Source organism: Malus domestica, chromosome 09, assembly GCF_042453785.1.
Source record: "Malus domestica chromosome 09, GDT2T_hap1".
NCBI lineage: Eukaryota > Viridiplantae > Streptophyta > Magnoliopsida > Rosales > Rosaceae > Malus > Malus domestica.
This window is the reverse complement of record NC_091669.1, coordinates 3,689,284-3,709,303: the sequence shown is the minus strand read 5'-3', so window position 1 is coordinate 3,709,303 and position 20,020 is coordinate 3,689,284. Positions and strand designations below refer to the sequence as shown.

The 20,020-nt window shown below is 39.4% G+C and overlaps 3 protein-coding genes across 3 annotated transcripts; all 3 read left to right on the top strand.

The window, feature by feature from the left end:
* Positions 1–282: 282 nt before the first annotated feature.
* LOC114826910 (early nodulin-like protein 17) lies at positions 283–1,284 on the top strand. Its single transcript, XM_029107835.2, has 2 exons — positions 283–457; positions 1,070–1,284. The coding sequence occupies exons 1-2, from the start codon at positions 283–285 to the stop codon at positions 1,282–1,284; spliced, it is 390 nt and encodes a 129-aa protein (XP_028963668.1).
* A 1,865-nt stretch (positions 1,285–3,149) lies between these two features.
* Positions 3,150–5,035, top strand: LOC103421636 (early nodulin-like protein 17). Its single transcript, XM_029107834.2, has 2 exons — positions 3,150–3,517; positions 4,395–5,035. The coding sequence occupies exons 1-2, from the start codon at positions 3,343–3,345 to the stop codon at positions 4,739–4,741; spliced, it is 522 nt and encodes a 173-aa protein (XP_028963667.1). The 5' UTR covers positions 3,150–3,342; the 3' UTR covers positions 4,742–5,035.
* Positions 5,036–10,222: 5,187 nt separating this feature from the next.
* Positions 10,223–19,740, top strand: LOC139187941 (F-box/LRR-repeat protein At3g48880-like). Its single transcript, XM_070804589.1, has 2 exons — positions 10,223–10,640; positions 19,139–19,740. Exons 1-2 carry the CDS (start codon positions 10,258–10,260, stop codon positions 19,644–19,646), a joined length of 891 nt encoding a protein of 296 aa, XP_070660690.1. The 5' UTR covers positions 10,223–10,257; the 3' UTR covers positions 19,647–19,740.
* Positions 19,741–20,020: the final 280 nt, after the last annotated feature.

Below are 20,020 nucleotides of genomic sequence, written 5' to 3'. Positions count from 1 at the left end.
TCTTTTGTTTTAGGGATGGTTTAAATACGGAGCATCGAGTGTAAATGTGTAGACTTTATGCATCTAGCTTAACATTAGCAAAAGAAAAAGATGTCATTCATTACACATTAAGCATTAGTAGAAATATTCTTTTGTTTTAGGAATGGTTTAAATACAGAGCATACTGTAGCTCAAATTATCTGGATAAGTAGCTAAAAAAGCTCAAAAGCAAAGTGCTTTTTTAGACACAGCTGCCCAGAGCAACTGCAACTGCTTATCAGAGACTGATAGAGTGAGAAAGCAATGGAGAGAAAGGGAGCCATGGTGGTGGTAGTGCTTTTGTGCTTGGCAGTGGTGATCGAACTTCCAGAAGCATCAGCTACGAGATATTTAGTGGGAGGGAAAATGGGTTGGACCAGCAATGTCAACTATACTATTTGGGCTCAGGATAAGCACTTTTACAATGGAGACTGGCTCTGTAAGCTCATCTTCCTTTCCCTTCTCTCAAATCCATTGAGTTTTTGCTTTTCTGTCAATGCCTTTTGTTCTTTGTTAGTATTAGCTCAAGTTTTTTTTTCTTTGGTTGATGATAGTGTGTTAGATGTGAAAATGGCTTAATGGGTTGTGCTTAAAATCCGCTTTTCCATTTTTATTTGATGAATTAAAAGCACTTTTTATTAAAAGTTTGTTTCTTGATGTGTAAAGGTAAGTTAAAATTCAGTTTTTCCCGCTGAAAAACGCAGGGAAAAGAAAGAAAGAAAATTACAATTTTGGTTATTCAAGTTATGAGAATGCATGTGTCTTTTGGTTTTTGCTGTGAAGAAAATCCAATGTCTTCTTATATGCTTGTCATACAACAATTTTACCTTCATATCTTAATGTATCTTTTGGTTAGTTCTAAAGTGTAGTGGATGAAACAAAAATCCTAAAAATGAACAGAAGTGTGTGAAAATCAATTCTTTAGTAAAAGTTCGTCCAACACTATGCGAAAACTTCAAATAAACAAGTAACAAATATTAATTTACTTCTAAGAAAACTATGTATTTTATGCTAGTAGTAGTTGGTAATTCTGTTTTTCTTTTCCCTCCAGTTTTTGTGTATGATAGGAACCAAAATGATGTTCTAGAGGTAAACCAGACAAACTATGTCTCGTGCAATGTTGAACATCCCCTTCACAACTGGACCACCGGAGCCGGAAGAGATATTGTTCCACTGAATGAGCCAAGGCACTACTACTTCATTAGTAGCAATGGGTTCTGCTACAGTGGCATGAAGATTGCCGTTAAAGTTGAAAACATGCCTTAGCTATGTCGTGTTTGTTAGTATTCTGGATTAGTATGATCACGTGGCGGTCATAATATGTGTGTTTTAATAGAGTTGTGCTACATAATTGGCATGTCATGGACTACAAACATGCGTATTATAAAATAAGTAAATTAATAACACAACATGATTGTGCGATTCAAAATCACACTTAATTCATCATCGAATTTCGCTTCTCATTGTTTGGTTGTTTAAAGAAATCTATAACCCACAAGCAACTTTGAGCCGGATTTCACCATTTTGTTGTAAGATTTAACGTAAAGATTGCCTAATTTACTTCAAAAGCAGTGAAACTGCCGTTAAACTTAAGATTACTCACAACTGCACATTCAGACAAAAGACGATTGTCCCATTATCCTAGTTTGAACACAGTAATCAACCAACAATTGATCTTAATTTAATTATTTTTATAGAAAACTTCATTTTAATCCCTAAAAAAGATGAGTTTTAGATTATAACCATATGTAAGATTAAAATCCAATTTTAGTCCCTAGCACGTTTAATCATATCATTTATTAGTTGTATTTTGATGTTTTATTTTATCTTTTTATTTTTATTTTAATGTATTAATTACATTTAAATTTAATTTTTATTTCATTCATCATAATATATTTTAATGTCTACATTTAGGCAACTAAATTTTTTATAATATATATTCCGGTAACAATTTTGTATGTTCTTCATTTAGGTACATTAATACATTTAAATATTTTGGTATATCTATCGGTACAAACATGTAGTTACATTGATTCAATATAATGCATTTCGATCAATATAATGCATTTCGTTACGTACACTTTGATACACACATTTCAGTATCGACTTTTAGGTACATTAATTCAATTATTATTTCGGTAAATACATTTAGGTACATACATTTTGGTATTAATATTTAGGTACATATATACATTTTCGGTATTGACATTTAGGTTCGTACATTTTGGTACATACATTTCGGTATTGACATTTAGGTTCGTACATTTTGGTACATACATTTCGGTATTGACATTTAGGTACATTAATTCAATATAATACATTTCAATACATACATTTAGGTTCATTATAATATATTTCGGTACAATCATGTAGGTACAAATATTTTGGTACAAAAAAGTCAATTTTATATAATTTGGTACAATCATTTATATACACTTATGTATCTATATATTTTTGTATCACAATTTTTTTTAATATTTTCTCATTTACGTTCATTTCTAATTAAAAAATTAAATATGTACATATTAATAAAATTAAAATTTAATATGGAGAGATTAAATAAAAATACACATTAAATAAGAAAAATTGAGTGTAAATTTTGATAAAAGTACACTCAAGGGATTAAATTGAATATTTAATCTAGCATCAGTTTTTTTTTAATTTTAATCTTTTGCAAGGACTAATGTTCAAAAACCCCTTATTTTTAATCACTAAACACTCAATCTTAATTAATGTATAACAATTAGGTTATTGTAATCAACCAACACTTGATCTCAATTTAATTATTTTTAATCACTAAACACTCAATCTTAATTAATGTATAACAATTAGGTTCTTGCAATTATGAACGCAAAAGGATCCTCGCCAGATTCTTTTTCTAGGGATCATAGGAATTCCATAATTGTATCCGTTTATCGTACATCGTGCGATCAGAAATCATTTAAAATTTAAAATTTAAAATTCAAATATAAATAGTATCTAATGAAAACTAACCGTACGATGTACAATGAACAAATACGATTGTTGGATCCCTAGGAAAATGATCTGGCGATGAGATCTTTTTCCATTGTGAACAGGCACAGCTTTAACATTTTTTAACATAAAAGTTGAAATATGAGAAATATAATATTGTTTATAGGACCCGAATTATCTGGATAAGTAGCCCACGGTACATGTGGATCCTGAAACTGAAACCTCGTGTAAATCAAACCGCCCAACAAAAATTAAGAGCCCAAAAAGCTCAAAAGCAAAGTGCTTTTTTAGACAGAGCTTTCCAGAACAACTGCTACTGCATGTGAAAGACTGATAGAGTGAGCGAGAGCAATGGAGAAAGAGAGAGCTACGGCGGTGGTGGTGCTTTTGTGCTTGGTGGTGGTGATGGAACTTCCAGAAGCATCAGCTACGAGATATATGGTGGGAGGGAAAATGGGTTGGACCAGCAATGTCAACTATACTATTTGGGCTAAGGATCAGCACTTTTACAATGGAGACTGGCTCTGTAAGCTCATCTTTCCTTCCCTTCTCTCAGATCCATTAAGTTGTTGTTTTGTCCGTCAATGCTTTTTTGTTCTCTGTTTGTTAATTCACAGCTCAAATTTTCTATTGCTTGGTTGATGATGCTTCTGATTGTTTTAGATGATAAAAGGACTTATTTTTAAAAGTTTGTTTCTTGATGTGTAAACTTCAAGTTAAATTCAGTTTTCCCCTCTGAAAAAATGCAGGAAAAAAAGAAGAAAAGATTACAACTGTGGTTATTCAAGTTATGAGAATGCATGTGTGGTTACTGTAATTGCTTAAATTTGTTATAAACAGTTTAAATATAATCAGATTACCAATTAAGGAGTTTTTCTGAATTTTGTTTCTTGCTGTGTAAAGCTTATGCTAAATCTTAGTTAATTATTTAAGTATTGAAATGTTAAAACTCAGATTTGCCTACGGAAAAAAATATGCAGGAAAAGGAAAAAGAAGCATTTAAATTTTCGTAAGAAGCATTTAAATTTTGGTAATTATCTTCAAAGTCCACAGCATACAGGCAGTCTGTTATGTTCTAGCATTTTGTATCTATCATCCTGGCTGATTCAGATCTGCAACTTTTTCTAGTTGTTTTCCTCTTGGCTTTTTGGCTTTTTCTGTGAAGAGGGCCACTGTCAGTGTCACAGTTCCTGTCTTATTATATGATTGTTATACAACAATTTACATTCATATTTTAATGTATCTTTTGGTTAGTCAACTCAAGGGAAATCCGAAAATGAACAAGAGTGTCCGGAAATCAATTCCTTAGTAAAAATTCGCGCTATACTACACGAAAACTTAAAATAAGTAGAAAATTATATATTTTGAGCTAGTTGGTAATTCCATTTTTCTTTTTCCTCTAGTTTTTGTTTATGATAGGAACCAAATGGATGTTATAGAGGTGAACCAGACAAACTATGTCTCGTGCAATGCTGAACATCCCCTTCACAACTGGACCACCGGAGCCGGAAGAGATGTGGTTCCGCTGAATGTGACAAGGGACTACTACTTCATTACGAGCAAGGGGTACTGCTATGGTGGCATGAAGCTCGCCGTTAAAGTTGAAAACATGCCTCCACCCCCCGAAGCCGCCCCAGTGAAGAGCAAGAGCAGTGACCTAACACCTGCTTTCGGGTCCCAGTTTGTTTTGCCCTCAGTTCTCGCCATCGGCACAATGTGGGACGTTTTAGTTCGCTGTGAACGCATATGATCCTTAAACTTGAGCTAGCATTGATGGGATTATCGAAATTCGCTACACAGTGAGGATTATCCAAATCAAAATTAGACTATTCTTCTAGCTAAGTAAGTTAAGCCATTGATTTGTGAATCAAATTGAGATTGCCTTCCGCTTTACTTGGATATAATTTTCTTTTGGTTTTTGGTTTTTGGGGTTTGTGATTTGTTGGTGTTTTAGTTTCACCTTGTTGGAGTAGAAATTGGACAATGTTGTTTTGAATGAGGAAAATTTTAAGTGTTATTTTAATGGATGATTTTGTATACTTTATTTATTGGAGTATTCACATGCTTTGTTGCCGATATTTGTGGAAATTGACTGTATTTTATTTCGCGATCCTCCAAGCATGGAGCTGGATCCAACCGTTTAAGCGTGACGTTTTGAGCGTCCCTACCACTCAGGCGGGTGGAAGGTCAACCCAATTTCGATCACATATGATTGAATACTCGTGGGATGATGAACAATGCAATCGGTAAACACCTTAGCATTAGCTTAACGATTCAATCATCACTTCTAAATTCTAAAAGAGAGAGACATGAATCAACTGATCCACGCACAAGAAGAAAACTTGCATTAAATCCAGGTTACACGAGCATGTATGACCCTCAAAACCAGGTCTCTGTTGTGTCCATTGCGATGAACTTGTTCTACCAGTTGTAAGACCAGTTCGAAAATACTTCAAACTTCAATGGGTTCAGTCTTATTGTAAATCGCAATCCCTGTAAACATACCTTTCCTTCCCAATAATTAGATTAATCTAGCTAGTTCGAGATAAAGATATAAGTGTTTAGGGTTTGAATTGAAACTTATTGGAATCTAGTAGTTGATGAGGAATCTTTATTCAAGTACCGTTAAGCAAGTACTAGTGATCTGTGTTTTGGGGTTTGAATTGTGTATATTATTCTTCTCTCTATGAGGTAAATATATAATTGTCAATTTGACATCTAACTTCTCTTTGATGAAGTGTCTATCTACCTCCGCATGCTTTGTACAGGATTATTGGCTATTTCTCTTGCAGCTTGGTTGTCACAGTATAATAACATAGCCCCCTGAGTCTTGAACCCAATCCCAATGAGAAGAATCATGAGCCATAACAATTCACAAATTCCATGAGCCATCCCCCTATACTATGCCTCAGCGGTGGATCTAGCTACTACATTTTGCTTCTTACTTCTTCATGTTACCAAATTTCCTGCTACAAATGTGAAGTTGCCTGATGTGGAGTGACGATTAGTAATGTTTCCCGCCCAGTCAGCATCAACTACCCCTTCACCTCCATATATCCATGCTTCTTGAAGATTAATCATTTACTCGGTGCACCTTTCAGATAACTCAGTATATGCATCACTGCTGCCATGTGATCCTTACTGGGTGCGTGCATAAACTAACTTACAATGCTGACTGCATATGCAATATCTGGACGTGTAAGCAATAGGTAGATCAATCGTCCTACCAATCTATGATATATTTCTTTATTGGTAAGCACTTGATTCTGGTATATCGGCAGGTGATGATTCTGCACAATAGGAGTTTCAACTGGTTTACAGGCCAATATTCTTGTTTCAGAGAGAATATCAAGAATATACTTCCGCTGAGACAAGTAAATACCGTCACGAGAACAAGTAACTTCAATGTCCAAGAAGTATTTCAAGCCTCCTAAATCCTTCATCTCAAATTCTAATGAGAGATATCCCTACAGCCTTTTTATCTCTTTTGTATGATCACCAGTGACTACCATATCATCCACATATATTATCAACAAAGTAACATTACCTTCCATGCATTTGATAAACATGATGTGGTCCACATTTCCTTGTCTATGGCCATATTTTTTCATTGCTTCAGTGAATCTTCCAAGCCATGCCCTAGGTGACTGTTTGAGTCCGTAGAGAGTCTTTCGGAGTCTACATGCTTTTCAAGCTTCATTCGGTGTTTCATATCCTGGTGGAAGGTTCATGTATACTTCCTCTTCTAGATCTCCATGTAAAAAAAAAAACATTCTTCACATCGAACTATTTCAAAGGCCAATCCAGGTTAGCATCTAAAGACAAAAGGACTCAAATAGTATTCATTTTTACGATCGGAGCAAATGTTTCTTGGTAATTAACGCCAAATGTATGTGTGTACCCTTTAGCTACCAATCTTGCCTTGTATTTGTCAATGGATCCATCCGCTTTGTGCTTTATGGTGAAAACCCATTTGCATCCCATCAATCTCTTCCCTTGTGGTAGTGATGCTACATACCAAGCTCAGTTTCTTTGTAAGGCTTCCATTTCTACTTACGTGACTTCTACCCAACGGGAATCTCTCAAAGCCTCTTCCACTTTCATTGGAATTTTAATCTCAACCATTTGATTCACCATGGCTTCGTACTTGGGTGATAGTCGATGAGTGGACACATACTGTGCAATTGCATATCTCACTTTTCCTTTCGGAGAAAACCTGTCAGGTGGTTTCCCATAAGAATTTTCAATAATATTTAGAGTATGAGAACGTACCTCTTGGGTATCTATGGGGACATGAACATGTACTGTTGGAGGATAATGAGAGTTATTTTCTGTTTGCAGTCTCGGTAACACTCGTCGACCCATTACTTTCTATTGAATCCATAAACGGCGTAGGCCCATTATTCTTTGCTCCATGAACTATCTCTCAGTCAGGGGTTTCTTGGTCAAGATCCACTAGTTTTTGGAATGCTATGCGATGGCCCACTACTGGCCTTGGAGTTGTTATGCCGCGACCCACCATTGGGCTTTGAATTGTTGTGTCGTGGGCTACTAATGGGCTTTGAATTGTTGGACTTTGAATTGTTGCACAATGGAATGATGTGTCACGGCTTTGAATTTGAATTGTTGGGCTTTGAATTGGTATGGTTTGGACTGATGTGTCATAGCTTTCTATTAAGGCATGGTCAAGTGGGGTGCTCACAGCACTTACGTCTTCAATTTCAGTCTCGCCTGCACTGTTGGGACCTTGCCAACTGTCCCTTTCATGTGGGATATCAAACCAACTGTAGTCTTTGTCTGTACTATTTAACTCCCCTAAAGAGTAGAGTGGGTTTGATTAGTGATGAAAAACATCTTGGTTTTGGAAAACGTGACGTCCATGGCGACATAGAAATGCTTAGTAGGTGGATAGTAACAACGGTATCCCTTTTGTTGGCTATTAAATCCCAAAAATACACAACGAACAACAAACAGATCCAATTTTCTTCGTTGATTCTTGTGAAGATGCACATAAGCCACACATCCAAATATGTGGGGTGATGATTGGAGAGAAGAAGGTTGAGTGACCTAATTCCTCAAGACTTTCATGGGATATTGGAAGTTGTGAACTCAAGAAGGCACTCAATTAAGGAGATAAACGGAATATGTAATTGCATCCACCCAATAGGCATGAGGAACATGAGTCCCGATTAGAAGAACACATGCATTTTTCAAGATATGTATGTTCTTACATTCTACCACAACATTTTGTTGAGGAGTTTGAGGACAAGTAGTCTCGTGAAGTATGTCGTGCTCCGCTAAAAATTGTGATAGTTCAGAATTAAGATATTCTCTACCATTATCGAATCTAAGGACTTTGATAGAAATAGAAAACTGATTTCCCATCATATGATAAAATTGTTGGAAATTTTGTCCAACGTCACTCTTTTGTCTCATGGTATAAAGCCAAGTCATTCTGGTGCAATCATTTACAAAAATAACAAACCACCGATTACCGTGGTGCGTCGCTATTGGTGAAGGACTCCATACATTGGAGTGAATTAACTCAAAAGACACTGATCTTTTATTAAAATTCAAATGGTAAGAAGTATAATGACTTTTTGCAAGAATGCAATATTTGCATTGAAAATCAGAGTCTGAAACGCTATTAAATAAAGGCAGAAGTAATTTTCTTAAATAACCGAAGGATGCATGTCCTAATCGACGATGCCATAACCAAATTTGATTGATCTTGTTATTATGACCAGTGAGGTTGAGTCGGCCCAGTACCACATCATCCACATAATATAACCGTCTCCTCTTAGTACCACGCCAATTGATCATCCATGTCTGGATATCCTGTAGTAGGCAAAAAGTGGGAAATATGAGTACAACACAATCTAATTGTTCCGTAACTTGACCAATATAAAGTAAATGATTCGACAATGAAGAAACAAGAAGAGCGTTATGCAGAGCTATAAAGGGAGTAAGTGTGATGGAACCCGCTCCTATAACTAGAGCAATTTCACCGTGTGTTGTGATAACATTCTCCTTGGGTGGCACGGTTAAGTGGTGAAACAGAGATTCATTATATGTCATATGATCCGTAGCTCCGGAGTCAATTATCCCACCGGAATCTCATTTAGTGGATGTTTTGCATGCAATGCCAATTTTACTTGAATCGTCGTCATAACCATAATTTATTGAAATCTATTTGATTAAAGATTGCATTGGACCCGTATCTTCTCTCGGTGCAGCAGCCTCTTTTCCCTCTGGACCGTGCATTGGGACAACTGTCATGGGCCTTGTTTGGCCTGCTGCAACAGAAGCCATTGCACGCAAGTCTTCAACAACAGCAGCCATTGAAATCGTGTTTGTAGACCTACTTTGTATAGACTTGGTTTGTATGGGAATTATCTCACCGCTTTTCTTTTCTTCAGCCATTGCATGGACTGATTTGTGTTGGTTGATTTTGTTTGTAGCTTTGTTGTTTCCAAAGCCACAAGGGTTAGGTTTGTGGATTCGAGATTTTTTCAAACACCAGGGTTTGTTCTTAATGTAACCTTGGTTGTGGATTGCACGGTGTTGAGTGATTTTAGGGTTGGTATTGGGAAGAGACCGTCGGAATCTGTTCTGATGCCAAGATAAAGATAAAAGTGTATAGGGTTTGAATTGTGTATATTATTCTTCTCTCTAGGATGTAAATATATAGTTGTACAATATCCCACATAATAAAAAAATAAGTATCCCAATTATACAAGGAATCAATTAGAGGATTACATTCCTAAATTATATAGTTGACTCATGCCAATAGTTCATACTTAGTACATTTCACTGAAGAACACATTTCTTACAAAAAGGGAGTTACTAGCAAAAATAAGATCACATTCTTGCTTATAAGATCACATGGTTTGATAAACCACCATGGGGTGCCTTAGTGGTTTGGGGACGAATTCTAACTAGTATTTCACTCGGCACATCCTGAGTTTGATTTCTGACGTGAATCACACGATGATGGCAAGTTGAAATGCTCTTCTTGACTAGCAGAATGGTGGACTGGGTCCCTTTTAAAAGAAAAATATCACATGGTTTGATAACATTTGTGGGGGCAAGGCATGGAGTCTTCTAGTTGTTGGGCTTCGGCCCTCCGTAGTTCACGCACCAAAAGAAGAAACCTAGGGTTTTCCTTTGTCTCTCTATATAAGACATCTTAAAGCCAACAAAATATATCTGCTCAAAGAAAACGCAACAAAATATAAGGCTAGTTGTTTGGAAAAAAAAACTGCTATGGAAGTCGGCGCTGACTTTCCACCAGAAAAACGAAAAAAAGTGGATGATGACTCCCAAATGAGCGTGAGAAGATGGGAAGACCTGCCACCGGACATATGGTTCAAGATTTTATCCAGCAGCAGCTCCGAATTAACGAAAGCACTTGTTCTTGTTCGTTGTGCTGCCATTTCTACTGCGCTGCGTTCGCTTATATGTAATCATTCTGTGCTTTGGGCTACGCTTGATTTTTCAGTCATGGAAGTAGAGCCAGTTTACGATTCTCCATCAGTTCTGAGTGGTGTTTCGAAGGCTTTATTGAGTCTCGATCAAGGAAACGTCACGACCTTAGTTTCAAGTCCCTACTTGGGTGACGATGCCTTCATCACCTATGCTGCTAAAAGGTACGTAATTTGGCCATATCTTTTTAATTATTTGTAATTTTATCGTCAGTAGATGTGGATTTTAGGGTTTTAAGAGCAATACAACAACAACAACAACAAAGCCTTTTCCCACTAAGTGGGGTCGGCTATATGAATCCTAGAACGCCATTGCGCTCGGTTTTGTGTCATGTCCTCCGTTAGATCCAAGTACTCTAAGCCTTTTCTTAGAGTCTCTTCCAAAGTTTTCCTAGGTCTTCCTCTACCCCTTCGGCCCTGAACCTTTGTCCCGTAGTCACATCTTCGAACTGGAGCGTCAGTCGGCCTTCTTTGCACATGTCCAAATCACCGGAACCGATTTTCTCTCATCTTTCCTTCAATTTCGGCTACTCCTACTTTACCTCGGATATCCTCATTCTCAATCTTATCCTTTCTCGTGTGCCCACACATCCCAGGAAGCATCCTCATCTCCGCTACACCCATTTTGTGTACGTGTTGATGTTTCACCGCCCAACATTCTGTGCCATACAACATCGCTAGCCTTATTGCCGTCCTATAAAATTTTCCCTTGAGCTTCAGTGGCCTACGACGGTCACACAACACGCTGGATGCACTCTTACACTTCATCCATCCAGCTCGTATTCTATGGATGAGATCTCCATCTAATTCTCCGTTCTCTTGCAAGATAGATCCTAGGTAGCGAAAACGGTCGCTTTTGTGATCTTCGCTAGATTGCTCCGGTCATTAGTGTGGATAAGTATATAAATGGATAGAGATAGGAAAGCAAACACAAGATGTACGTGGTTCACCCAGATTGGCTACGTCCACGGAATAGAAGAGTTCTCATTAATTGTTAAGGGTTTACACAAGTACATAGGTTCAAGCTCTCCTTTAGTGAGTACCAGTGAATGATTTAGTACAAATGACATTAGAGTACAAATGACATTAGGAAATATTGTGGGAGAATGATCTCGTAATCACGAAACTTCTAAGTATCGGAGTGTAGTATCATTTTGACTTGCCTTATCTGTCTCATAGGTAGATGTGGCAGCTTCTCTGGAAGTACTCTTCCTCCATCCAGGGGTGGTATCTTTAACTGGTGGAGATGCACAAGGTAATGTATCAATTTCACTTGAAGCTTACTTGTAGTTTCAGGCTTGGTCCAGCGCGATACAAACCATGTAGTAGGAGTCCCCCAAGTCGCCGAGCTAGGGGATCTGCTGAAAGAGGTGACAAACAAGGTAAGCAATCAGAGCTCCAGCTGATTGTTCACCTTCTCCCCATCTTGCAGCAGCATGAAGGATAAAGAGAAGAAAAATGAGAAGAGATGATATGGGATACTTTTGCTTTTGAAGAAGTAACTTTCCACAGGCTTATTCTTGAACTGAGCTGGAGGGTTTTCTGGTTTCCTCCAAAGTATAAGGCCGACTGAAGAATTTGAGGGTCAAAACAAGTCCATCAAATCTAGAGTACGTTCGACCCTGCTGATATGGGATACTTTTGCTTTTGACAGCGTAATGGATGTATCGGCACGTGTGCTGTTACGCTTGTCTCCACATGCTTCCTTGTATCCTTCGCACTTGCCCTATCTGTTCCTCAAGCAGATGCGGTATCTTCCCTGGAAACATAAGATGTTGAAGATGAGTACTCGAGAGCAATGCCAGGTAAGTAATCAGGTAAGGGGTTCCAGGCAGTCAGTTCCTGGCTGGGAGCTTGATTTCAAGTGCTGACTGATTGCTCTCTTTCTCCTTGTCTTGCAGGTAAAAACAAGGTCAAAGGAAAAGACAGGGAAAAAGCATGATATGGGATACTCTTGCTTTTAACCCTGATGATATGAGATATTCTTGCTCTAGTATAGCTTGTTTGCAGAGGTATTATCGGGGGGAAAGAAAGCTGAATATTTCGAAAGGTTTCGTTGGGAGTGCCCTCTCAGATATGAGGAAGGGTTGAGCATTTTTGCAGGTCTGCCTGTCCGTTGGGGATGGAGGTCGACATATATAGGAGTCTCCCTAACAACAAGTAGTAATGTTATTCCTTTACCCTGCTTGGTCATAGCACGGTAGTGGGAGCTGCCAGCTTCACATGTTTTAACTCTGTCAGAGCACTTTGAAAAAGTGGTATGTGGTATCTGGCTCTCGAGATTCGGAGAACGATGCTTCTTCGATTTTTGAGAAAGCAATCATGCTGGGGGTCTGGCTCTCGAGATTCGGAGAGCAGTGTCTCTTCGATTTTTGAGAAAGTAATAATGTTGGGAGTCTGGCTCTCGAGATTCGGAGGGCGGTGCCTCTTCGATTTTGGAGTAAGCAATCTTGTTGGGAGTGTTTTCTCGGATGTGAGTAAAGGTTGGGCATGTTTGCTAGTCTACCTTGCCACGAAGCACGAAGGTTGACACAAAGGGACTTTCCAATTATCCAGCAGTGGTACTGTTCCTTTACCCTTGTGGGTAATAATATGGTAGCTAGACCTTCAAAAATTTATGTGTCTAAACTTTGTTAGTGCTGTTTCTTTGCTATTCTTTTACCTTTCTTGGTCAGAGCGATGTAGTGAGAGCTGCAAGCTTCACGTGCTCAACTTTGGCAGAGACTTTGGCAAAGTTATATGTGGTACCCATGAGATATTGTTGCGTGTGGGAAGTGGGTGGTTGAACAGTAAGATTCATGTGCTTTCTACTTCACCAGAAGTCTTCGACAAAATGCCCATAATTTTCGCAAAGCTGAGTGTGCGTGTGACAGGTGCTGACAAGGCTAGAAAAGTAGGTGCCTCTTCGATTTCTGAGATCGGCCATCGTGGTCTCTGAGCAGCCCAGCTTTTGAGAAAGCGAGCGCCTCTTCGATTGATTCGGAGAACGATGCCTCTTCGATTTTTGAGAAAGCAATCATGCTGGGGGTCTGGCTCTCGAGATTCGGGGAGCAGTGTCTTTTCGATTTTTGAGAAAGTAATCATGTTGGAAGTCTGGCTCTCGAGATTCGGAGGGCGGTGCCTCTTCGATTTTGGAGCAAGCAATCTTGGTGGGAGTGTTTTCTCGAATGTGAGTAAAGGTTGGGCATGTTTGCTAGTCTACCTTGCCACGAAGCACAGAGGTTGACACACAGGGACTTTCCAATTATCCAGCAGTGGTACTGTTCCTTTACCCTCTCTTCGATTTTTGAGAAAGTAGTCATGTTGGGAGTCTGGCTCTCGAGATTCGGAGGACGGTGCCTCTTCGATTTTGGAGCAAGCAATCTTATTGGGAGTGTTTTCTCGAATGTGAGTAAAGGTTGGGCATGTTTGCTAGTCTACCTTGCCACGAGGCACAGAGGTTGACACACAGGGACTTTCCAATTATCCAGCAGTGGTACTGTTCCTTTACCCTTGTGGGTAATAATATGGTAGCTAGACCTTCAAAATTTATGGGTCTAAACTTTGTTAGTGCTGTTTCTTTGCTATTCTTTTACCCTTCTTGGTCAGAGCGATGTAGTGGGAGCTGCAAGCTTCACGTGCTCAACTTTGGCAGAGAATTTTGGCAAAGTTATATGTGGTACCCATGAGCTATTGTTGCGTATGGGAAGTGGGTGATTGGACAGTAAGATTCATGTGTTTTCTACTTCCCCATAAATCTTCGACAGAATACCCATAATTTCCGCAAAGCTGAGTGTGCGTGTGACAGGTGCTGACAAGGCTGGAAAAGTAGGTGCCTCTTCGATTTCTGAGATCGGCCCTCGTGGTCTCTGAGGAGCCCAGCTTTTGAGAAAGCGAGCGCCTCTTCGATTTCTGAGATCGGCTTTCGTGGTCTTTGAGCAGCCCAACTTTTGAGAAAGCAAACACCTCTTCGATTTATGAGATCAACCCTCGTGGTCTCTAAGCAACCCAGCTTTTGAGAAAGCAAACGCCTCTTCGATTTCTGAGCAGACGCCTCTTCGATGTCCGAAGCTCCGTCGAGTGCAGCTTTTTATAGGGGCTGGCATTAAGTTCCAAAGCACACTTGAATCTCCACCAGTAGAAGCTCCATTCTTGCATTTCTAAGATCTTGATTTGTCCGACCTCTTCTCTCTTCAACACCTTTGAAAATGTCTGGCCCCTCCGACCGTCGTTTTGACTTGAACTTTTTTGAAGAGGCAGCCCCGCCTTCTCCAGACAACATATGGCGCCCATCCTTCGTTTCCCCTACTGGTCCTCTTACCGTTGGGGATTCCGTGATGAAGAATGATATGACCGCTGCGGTGGTGGCCAGGAACCTTCTCACTCCCAAAAATAACAGACTACTTTCCAAACGGTCTGATGAGTTAGCTGTTAAGGATTCGCTGGCTCTCAGTGTTCAGTGTGCAGGTTCTGTGTCTAATATGGCCCAACGCCTATTTGCTCGAACCCGCCAAGTTGAATCATTGGCGGCCGAAGTGATGAGTCTCAAACAGGAGATTAGAGGGCTCAAGCATGAGAATAAACAGTTGCACCGGCTCGCACATGACTATGCTACAAACATGAAGAGGAAGCTTGACCAGATGAAGGAAACTGATGGTCATGTTTTACTTGATCATCAGAGATTTGTGGGTTTGTTCCAGAGGCATTTATTGCCTTCGTCTTCTAGGGCTGTACCGCGTAATGAAGCTCCAAATGATCAACCTCTGATGCCTCCTCCTTCTAGGGTTCTGTCCAGTACTGAGGCTCCGAATGATCCCCCTCCGATGCCTTCTCTTTCTGGGGCTCTACCGACTGCTGAGACTTCTCCTAAGCAACCTTTGTGAAGGCTCCATCTTGTTTGTTTATTTTGACTCATGTATATGTACATATTTGTAGCTTATCGGGGATATCAATAAATAAGCTTTCCTTCATTTCAACGTATTGTGTTAAATACACCAAAGCCTTATTCGCTAAGTTCTTTGAATTTTCTTTTGTTGAAGCTTGTATGTTGAAGCTTTCTGAGTGGAGCATGTAGGTTGGGGTAGTGTTCCCTTAATTTTTCGAGTGAGGAAAACTTCTCGGTTGGAGACTTGGAAAATCCAAGTCACTGAGTGGGATCGGCTATATGAATCTTAGAACGACATTGTGCTCGGTCCTGTGTCATGTCCTTCGTTAGATCCAAGTACTCTAAGTCTTTTCTTAGAGTCTCTTCCAAAGTTTTCCTAGGTCTTCCTCTACCCCTTCGGCCCTGAACCTCTGTCCCATAGTCGCATCTTCTAATCGGAGCGTCAGTAGGCCTTCTTTGCACATGTCCAAACCACCGTAACCGATTTTCTCTCATCTTTCCTTCAATTTCGGCTACTCCTACTTTACCCCGGATATCCTCATTCCTAATCTTATCCTTTCTCGTGTGCCCAGACATCCAACGAAGCATCCTTATCTCCGCTACACCCATTTTGTGTACGTGTTGATGCTTCACCGCCCAACATTCTGTGCCATACAGCATCGCCGGCCTTATTGCCGTCCTATAAAATTTTCCCTTGAGCTTCAGTGGCATACGGCGGTCACACAACACGCCAGATGCACTCTTCCACTTCATCCATCCAGCTTGTATTCTATGGTTGAGATCTCCATCTAATTCTCCGTTCTATTGCAAGATAGATCCTAGGTAACGAAAACGGTCGCTCTTTGGTATTTCTTGATCTCCGATCCTCACCCCTAACTCGTTTTGGCCTCCATTTGCACTGAACTTGCACTCCATATATTCTGTCTTTGATCGGCTTAGGCGAAGACCTTTAGATTCCAACACTTCTCTCCAAAGGTTAAGCTTTGCATTTACCCCCTCCTGAGTTTCATCTATCAACACTATATCGTCTGCGAAAAGCATACACCAAGGAATATCATATTGAATATGTCCTGTTAACTCATCCATTACCAACGCAAAAAGGTAAGGACTTAAGGATGAGCCTTGATGTAATCCTACAGTTATGGGAAAGCTTTCGGTTTGTCCTTCATGAGTTCTTACGGCAGTCTTTGCTCCTTCATACATATCCTTTATAACTTGGATATATGCTACTCGTACTCCTTTCTTCTCTAAAATCCTCCAAAGAATGTCTCTTGGGACCCTATCATACGCTTTTTCCAAATCTATAAAGACCATGTGTAAATCCTTTTTCCCATCTCTATATCTTTCCATCAATCTTCGTAAGAGATAGATTGCCTCCATGGTTGAGCGCCCTGGCATGAACCCGAATTGGTTGTCCGAAACCCGTGTCTCTTGCCTCAATCTATGCTCAATGACTCTCTCCCAGAGCTTCATTGTATGACTCATTAACTTAATACCCCTATAGTTCATGCAATTTTGTACGTCGCCCTTATTCTTGTAGATAGGCACCAAAGTGCTCATTCGCCACTCATTTGGCATCTTCTTCGTTTTCAAAATCCTATTGAAAAGGTCAGTGAGCCATGTTATACCTGTCTCTCCCAAAACTTTCCACACTTCGATTGGTATATCGTCTGGGCCTATTGCTTTTCTATGCTTCATCTTCTTCAAAGCTACAACCACTTCTTCCTTCCGGATTCGACGATAAAAAGAGTAGTTTCTACACTCTTCTGAGTTACTCAACTCCCCTAAAGAATCACTCCTTTCATGTCATTCATTGAAAAGATTATGAAAATAACCTCTCCATCTGTCTTTAACCGCGTTCTCTGTAGCAAGAACCTTTCCCTCCTCATCCTTGATGCACCTCACTTGGTTTAGGTCCCTTGTCTTCTTTTCCCTTGCTCTAGCTAGTTTATAGATATCCAACTCTCCTTCTTTGGTATCTAGTCGTTTATACATATCGTCGTAAGCCGCTAACTTAACTTCTCTGACAGCTTTCTTCGCCTCTTGCTTCGCTTTTCTATACCTTTCACCATTTTCATCGGTCCTCTCCTTGTATAAGGCTTTACAACATTCCTTCTTAGCCTTCACCTTTGTTTGTACCTCCTCATTCCACCACCAAGATTCCTTTTGGTGTGGGGCAAAGCCCTTGGACTCTCCTAATACCTCTTTTGCTACTTTTCGGATACAACTAGCCATGAAATCCCACATTTGGCTAGCTTCCCCCTCTCTATCCCACGCACATTGGGTGATTACCTTCTCTTTGAAAATGGCTTGTTTTTCTTCTTTTAGATTCCACCATCTAGTCCTTGGGCACTTCCAAGTCTTGTTCTTTTGTCTCACTCTTTTGATATGTACATCCATCACCAACAAGCGATGTTGATTAGCCACGCTCTCTCCTGGTATAACTTTGCAATCCTTACAAGTTATACGATCCCTTTTCCTCATTAGAAGAAAATCTATTTGTGTTTTTGACGACCCACTCTTGTAGGTGATCACATGTTCTTCTCTCTTCTTAAAGAAGGTGTTGGCTAAGAAGAGATCATATGCCATTGCAAAATCCAAGATAGCTTCCCCATCCTCGTTTCTCTCCCCAAAACCATGGCCACCATGAAAACCTCCATAGTTGCCTGTCTCCCTGCCCACGTGTCCATTTAAATCTCCTCCTATAAATAACTTCTCCGTCTGAGCAATTCCTTGCACCAAGTCTCCAAGGTCTTCCCAAAATTTCTCCTTCGAACTCGTATCCAACCCTACTTGAGGTGCGTACGCACTAATCACATTGATAAGTTCTTGTCCTATTACAATCTTGATTGCTATGATTCTATCTCCTACCCTCTTGACATCTACAACATCTTGTGTCAAGGTCTTGTCCACGATGATGCCAATACCGTTTCTCGTTCTATTTGTGCCCGAATACCAAAGTTTAAACCCTGAGTTTTCTAGATCCTTTGCCTTACTACCAACCCACTTAGTTTCTTGTAGGCACATAATATTTATCCTTCTCCTCACCATAACTTCCACTACTTCCATAGATTTTCCCGTTAAGGTTCCTATATTCCACGTTCCTAAACGCATTTTGCTCTCTTGAACTCTACCCTTCTGTCCTAGCTTCTTCACCCTCCCCCGTCTAATAGGATCAAAGTACTTCTTTTGTGTGTCCCGTGTAAAGTTGATAGGAGCATATGCTCCCAAACAACTTTGAGTGGAGTCGTTCGAAAAGAAGTTTCTACGGCCCCCTTGCTCATTTAACACTGCATCCGGGTGCCGATGGAGATACAGCGACCCTTGCTCACTTATCACTGTGCTCGGGCCACACAGCGCGCCACTTACGGGTGACGCCCTAGCTTTAGCGCGATTTTGTTCTGGATTCATTTTCATAAGGATTCGACGTGATCATGGAGTGCCGGCTGTTGAAGATTTCTGGAGCTAATATTCTAACGGATTGTCTATAAACCTAGAAGATAATTTGACATGTCAATCAAACCCTTTTTTTTTTATAACCATTGCTCTTAAATAGTCTTAAATAGTCTTAAATAGTAGTACAAACAGATATAACATGTAAAATTATTATGTTGTTGATATTTGATTGACATGTCATCAATATTCAATTTTAATTATTTCAAGAATAAGAATTTGATTTCCAATTATTTTAACGGATTGTCTATAAACCTAGAAGATAATTTGAACAAACTCTTTAACTGTGTATTGACAAGGTGAATATCTTGATGACTAGTTGTTTCCCTAAAACAATCTCATGTAGGTGCCTAAAGTTAAAACGACTGGTTCTTCCAAGTTGCTTCACAATAAGCGACACTGGAATATACGAGGCCTTTCGCTGCTGGAAAGACCTCGTGTCGCTGACAATATCTCCCGATAATACAAATTTCCCGTACCTGTTGGAGCAGATTTCCAGCAACTGTAAAAACTTCAGTGAACTTAAACTTATGGGTACTTGTGATCGTGGCTTTGCTTCAACCCTAGTTGCATATCTTCCGAAACTGAAGGTTTTAAGCCTCCGGTGCACTAAGTTCACGAGTAGCGATTTACACATTATATTGAATGACCTAAAACAGCTACAAGTTCTCAATATTTCACATTGCTTCTGGGTACAAATTAATTGGATAATTCTTGACAAGGCTTCTCGGTTGCAGAGTTTTATAACATGCATGCAATTCGATCGTTGTATCGTTTGCCGAGTTTGTCACCAAAGGGACAAGGAGGACAGGTGGCATGAAGATGAGGTGGACTCCCTTGCTTTGAATAGATGAATAGTTACTATGAAACTAATAATAATTAGTTTTGTGGGAAAATAGACCCGATTTCTTTCGACAGATAGATGTATAATGTTGAGGTTTCGATTTAAATGAGATGGATTGTTTCTTTTGAATATTAATTTGTTGGAAAATAATAGTATTTTCAGGTTTATTAAATTATTTGAGTTTTCTTGTTAGGTTAGTATTTGAGTTGTATATCTTGCTTATTAGAAATTAAAATTAGTCAAAATGTAGTCCTCAATTTGTAACCTTCTTAACATTCTTGTTTCTTTATTTTTCCTTTTAATAAAATAGTCTTTATAGTTTGTTCATTTGTTGGTTAGAATACTCTAATTTTCACTTCCTCGATTTTTGTTTGAACTCTACGA

What these genes read in the sequence shown, in the direction of transcription:
- LOC114826910 (XM_029107835.2), top strand. Translation starts at nt 283, where the DNA reads ATGGAGAGAAAGGGAGCCATGGTGGTGGTAGTGCTTTTGTGCTTGGCA. An exon ending in TTACAATGGAGACTGGCTCT is followed by an intron (nt 458 to 1,069) that starts GTAAGCTCATCT and finishes TTTTCCCTCCAG; the next exon opens with TTTTTGTGTATGATAGGAAC.
- LOC103421636 (XM_029107834.2), top strand. Translation starts at nt 3,343, where the DNA reads ATGGAGAAAGAGAGAGCTACGGCGGTGGTGGTGCTTTTGTGCTTGGTG. An exon ending in TTACAATGGAGACTGGCTCT is followed by an intron (nt 3,518 to 4,394) that starts GTAAGCTCATCT and finishes TTTTTCCTCTAG; the next exon opens with TTTTTGTTTATGATAGGAAC.
- LOC139187941 (XM_070804589.1), top strand. Translation starts at nt 10,258, where the DNA reads ATGGAAGTCGGCGCTGACTTTCCACCAGAAAAACGAAAAAAAGTGGAT. An exon ending in ATCACCTATGCTGCTAAAAG is followed by an intron (nt 10,641 to 19,138) that starts GTACGTAATTTG and finishes AATCTCATGTAG; the next exon opens with GTGCCTAAAGTTAAAACGAC.